Here is a 4,341-nt window from a genome sequence, read left to right as displayed (position 1 = left end):
TGTGAGAGTGTTTGGGAATCCAGGTTTTAAGGATTGTTATTCTGCAGGAGTAGCATGACTTAGCGGCTTCCCATATCCCAAATCAAAACAAGTCAGATTAAGCTAAACGTAAAATAAAGAGCTCCTTTCCACCATCTAAGAATGGACACGATAGTTGCAAAGTTTATAGAAGAGAGTGATAAGAAAATCATGCGTATGCTCAAATAATTCTTTCTGTAATTCTCCTGCGGGCGGCCCGGCTGCCCGGCCCACGGACAGGCACGGTCGCCGCGGTGAGGAGCCAGCTCTCCCTCCGCAGCACACACTTACCTCTGCAGCTACTGCTCCGAAAAAGAGCTGGGCCGGGGACAATCCCTCCTGGCTCCCATACCGTAATGCCATTTTGGGGAATTTATCCAGATTCAATTTCTTCATCACAGCCACCTCTCTCCCGAGAGACACCCCTACTCCAAAAGGAGTCTCAGCCTCCCTTTTGCCAGACTCCTGGCAGATCCCCTCTTGTTTTTAAAACCCTCCTGTCCTTTTGTGCTTCTGCCACCCCTTCCTCCCCAGTCAGGCTGGTGAAGCGGCCCCACGGCCCCTAAGATGGTGCCGCGGCGCGGGCCCCCCCCGCAGGCAAAGGCACCGGCTGGGGCACCGCAGGCCTCACTGTTCCGGGAACAACCCCCGACGCCCCGGGAGGGGCCGCCGCCGCCGCGGCCGGGAGAAACCCGCAACCCCGAGGGGCGCCGGACCGGAGCCCCCTCAGCCCCAGGGTCCCCTCAGCCCCTAGCCCCCCAACCCGCGCCGCTGAGGGGGAAGGGGCGGGGCTTACGCGGCGGCCCTGCAGCGTCGCCCGGCTCTGCTAGGGGGCGCCACCGCGCGGTGGGGGTTTGGCGGGGGGGGGGGGGGGGCGGGGGGGGGGCGGGGGGCGAGTCACGAGACACCCCGCACCAGCTGTTGCTGGCAGGCTGCGGCAAGATTCCGGGGAGGGGCGCTATAATTGGCTGAGGGCGAGCACCACGGACGCTGCCATTGGCTGTCGTGTAGGGAGAGGCGGAGCGAGGACGTCTATAAATAAGGCTCGCAGGAGGAGGAGCCCGGTACAGTTGGCGTCCAGGACGGAGCGGCAGGTGGAAGGAGGTCGCCTCTCTGGTCAGCGCCGCCGGGACATGCTCGCAGCCTGACTGACCGCAGGTGGCCGCCGCGCCCGGGACACGAATGAAGAAGCAGCTGCTCCTCCTGTTCACACATCGGGGACTCGTCAGCCGAGGGGGCCGCAGGGGGAAACGCCGTCGAAAATGGCCTCGTTCAGCATCCGCGCCGCGCGTCCCGAGGACTGCCCCGACCTGCTGCGACTGATCAAGGTGAGAGGCGGCGGTTGGGACTGGCCGTTACGTGACCTGCCCCCCAGCCCTGCCCGAGGAGGGGTGCCGGGGATTTCGGCAAGCGCCGGTCCCTTCGCGGTGAGTGGGCGGCCGGGTTTGGGACAGACCCGCAGCCTCCGGGGTTGGGGCGGGGGTGGGGGGGGCACCTTTGCCCTTCCGTCTGAGCGAAAACAAGCTCTTGCGCAAGGCTGCGGGGCGGGGGAGCAGGGGGGAGAGGGGAGCGGCCAATGGGGAAGCGGGTGCGGGGACCTGCGGGGAGAGTCCGCTGACACGGCCTACCCGTCCTTCTCTTCCAGGAACTGGCGAAATACGAGGACATGGAGGATCAAGTGGTGCTAACTGAGAAAGGTATAAGAGCGGCACCTGCTCACCCGGTCGGTGGCCTAGCGATGGGACCGGTGCCGTTGCTCAGGTGCCGATTTATTCTGCTTTTCCAGAACTGCTTGAGGATGGTTTTGGCGAGCACCCTTTCTACCACTGTCTGGTTGCCGAAGTGCCAAAAGAACAGTGGTCGTCCGAAGGTGAGGCTTCCTGATACTCAGTTTTAGATGTTAAATACACAAGAGGCATCTTATACTTAATGTTATTGATGATATGTAAGGTTCCAGTAGCGAATTGGGGTAGGAGGAATAGGTTAACTGTTAATTGCAGTAACATGTAGTGATACTCTGCTGAAGTAGTTGCTAATCCTGGAGGCATGGGAAGATCAGGTGTAACATAATGTACTTGACTCCAATTAACTAAATGGCTTTTCTTGTTTGACCCTGACTTACCTTTATGTAATCCTGTTGAATCACATTTTTTTCTTTAATTTGTCCCCAATCTTCAGGTTACAGTCTCTAGCTTCGCCATGTACATGGCCCTTCCGTGTACATGGATGGGCGGGGAGGTAACTAAAAGATCCGTTACACAATAAAGTAGATGATCATAATATGAGGTAAGGTCTACAGGGACAAGTGCTATTCCCAAACCTTTACCAAAGACACAGTAGATCAGAAATCTGTTTGCACGCTTCTATTTCAGTATGTGCAGAGTGCTATGGCAGATACAGTTAAAGTACTCAAGGTTTAGGTTTGAGTGGGTTGCTGTTGGAAGAGTTCCTGTTGAGCCACAGAATTGTAACTGAAGCTGCAGCTTTACTTACCCTGACATTATGGTGCTGAAGGTAAAGAACACAGCCTGATGCTGAGCATGCCTTCTTGCATAGTGCAGTTACTGAGGAATATACATGGAAAGATGAGTGTTCCTGATTAAGATCTGTTTTGGTTGCTAAGGAAGCAGAGTTGGGGCAATCATCTGATTGTGAACTGCGGTATGAAGTTTTTACTTGTAGTCCAGAACGGAATTACTGATAAATCGGTAGGATATGCATTTCTTTGTAGAAAAAAAAAGCCTTGTGTTCAGTACTTGCTATGATAGTGCTTTTGAGGATTTCAGGGTATGGCAAGGACAATCTTTGTTAGGTTGATATAAGTTTGTCAGAATCGTATTTTCAATTGTGTGCTTACTTGCAAACTTTGTTCTTAATTCTAGCCTAGTAGCAAATGTCTGCATGTCACAGAAAAATAATTTGTATGTTTAAACATGCATGTAAGACTTGATATTTCTGCCTTTTAAATTCAGACCAGCTGAAGTTACACCCTTTGTTTCAGGACACTGCATTGTGGGCTTTGCCATGTATTACTTCACTTATGATCCATGGATTGGAAAACTGCTGTATCTTGAAGATTTTTATGTGATGGCTGAGTATAGAGGTATGTGTTACAGAATTAGATGAGTTGCTTCCTGTCGGGCTTCTTTAAAATTAAAACTTAGTTTCTTTTTGTGTGGTGTTTTTTTTTTTTTTTTTTCAGGACTTGGCATTGGGTCAGAAATTCTGAAGAACTTGAGTCAGGTATGTCTACGTGCAAAGTCTAAACAAGCAGAACTGAGGACACATGGCAAGGCAGTATTGCTCTTCTGCTAACTGCATGAGAGCTGCTCCTTCAGCACTACTCAGAATTAAATTAAAGGAGATGACAAGACACGAGACAGCTTAAAACATTGTCTGGAGTCTGTTAAAGAGTGACAAGTGCTGAGGTGACCGACAGAATGAACTTGATGACTTCTGATAATACACAGTTGCTGACTAGTCTTACCAGTTCTTACAAGGCTTATCATCTGGGGCTGTCTGAAATGTGTTGCGTTGCACACTTTTGCAGGTTGCTGTGAAGTGCCGCTGCAGCAGTATGCACTTCCTCGTTGCAGAGTGGAACGAACCGTCCATCAGGTTCTACAAGAGAAGGGGTGCCTCTGATCTGTCCACCGAGGAGGGGTGGAGGCTCTTCAAAATCGACAAAGAATATCTCTTGAAGATGGCAACAGAAGAGTGAGAGATTATTCCAGCAAATAAGTGCTTTCTGCGAATATGTATGTTCTCTGAATAAACTCCTTCTTGCTTTCTGTGTACAGTTTGTAGTGGAATAAAGTAGTGTGGATGCTAATAATGAAAATGCTATGCAGATGTGGTCATAGAGTAATTGGTACTGTGATCCAGAGTCAAGGCATCTGTGAAGCCGAGTACGTGCTTGTGTGCATCCTTTACCAGTGTGGGCTTGTAATCTTTGTATATGGAAACTTCATTCTTGTAAGTGTCATTCAAATGTGTACAATGTACACACTGGTGTAGGGTTTGTTTTAATTATTGCCTTTTATAAAAATAAATAGTGTTTTCACTTCATGGCTGTAGTTTTGACTTTAATTCTTGCATAGAGTTGTCAGTTAGATAACATGCAAATTAGTAGAAGACTCTCAGATCACCCAAACATTTTCATGAGTGAAGCATGATTCACTGCAGTCCCAGAGAGCGAAGGGGTGTGCTTGTGTGCCTGCTCACAAAAAAAAAACCCCACCACCCCAAACCACTCACCCAGAGGTGAGGTTCTGAGCACCTGTGCTGAAGCTGAGCGTTTGGACAGTTTAAGATCAGTCTCTG

The 4,341-nt window shown here is 50.5% G+C and overlaps 1 protein-coding gene across 1 annotated transcript; it reads left to right on the top strand.

The window, feature by feature from the left end:
• The first annotated feature begins 1,087 nt into the window (after positions 1-1,087).
• Positions 1,088-4,086, top strand: SAT1 (spermidine/spermine N1-acetyltransferase 1). Its single transcript, XM_086766959.1, has 6 exons — positions 1,088-1,346; positions 1,664-1,715; positions 1,805-1,888; positions 3,020-3,121; positions 3,221-3,261; positions 3,569-4,086. The coding sequence occupies exons 1-6, from the start codon at positions 1,281-1,283 to the stop codon at positions 3,737-3,739; spliced, it is 516 nt and encodes a 171-aa protein (XP_086623085.1). The 5' UTR covers positions 1,088-1,280; the 3' UTR covers positions 3,740-4,086.
• The last annotated feature ends 255 nt before the right edge of the window (positions 4,087-4,341 follow it).

This window comes from Chlamydotis macqueenii, chromosome 1 (genome assembly GCF_036417535.1).
Source record: "Chlamydotis macqueenii isolate bChlMac1 chromosome 1, bChlMac1.mat, whole genome shotgun sequence".
NCBI classification, from domain to species: Eukaryota; Metazoa; Chordata; class Aves; order Otidiformes; family Otididae; genus Chlamydotis; species Chlamydotis macqueenii.
The sequence above is the reverse complement of the archived record's forward strand: the minus strand, read 5'-3'. Positions and strand labels throughout refer to the sequence as shown.

What these genes read in the sequence shown, in the direction of transcription:
- SAT1 (XM_086766959.1), top strand. Translation starts at nt 1,281, where the DNA reads ATGGCCTCGTTCAGCATCCGCGCCGCGCGTCCCGAGGACTGCCCCGAC. An exon ending in AGAACAGTGGTCGTCCGAAG is followed by an intron (nt 1,889 to 3,019) that starts GTGAGGCTTCCT and finishes CCTTTGTTTCAG; the next exon opens with GACACTGCATTGTGGGCTTT. An exon ending in TTCTGAAGAACTTGAGTCAG is followed by an intron (nt 3,262 to 3,568) that starts GTATGTCTACGT and finishes ACACTTTTGCAG; the next exon opens with GTTGCTGTGAAGTGCCGCTG.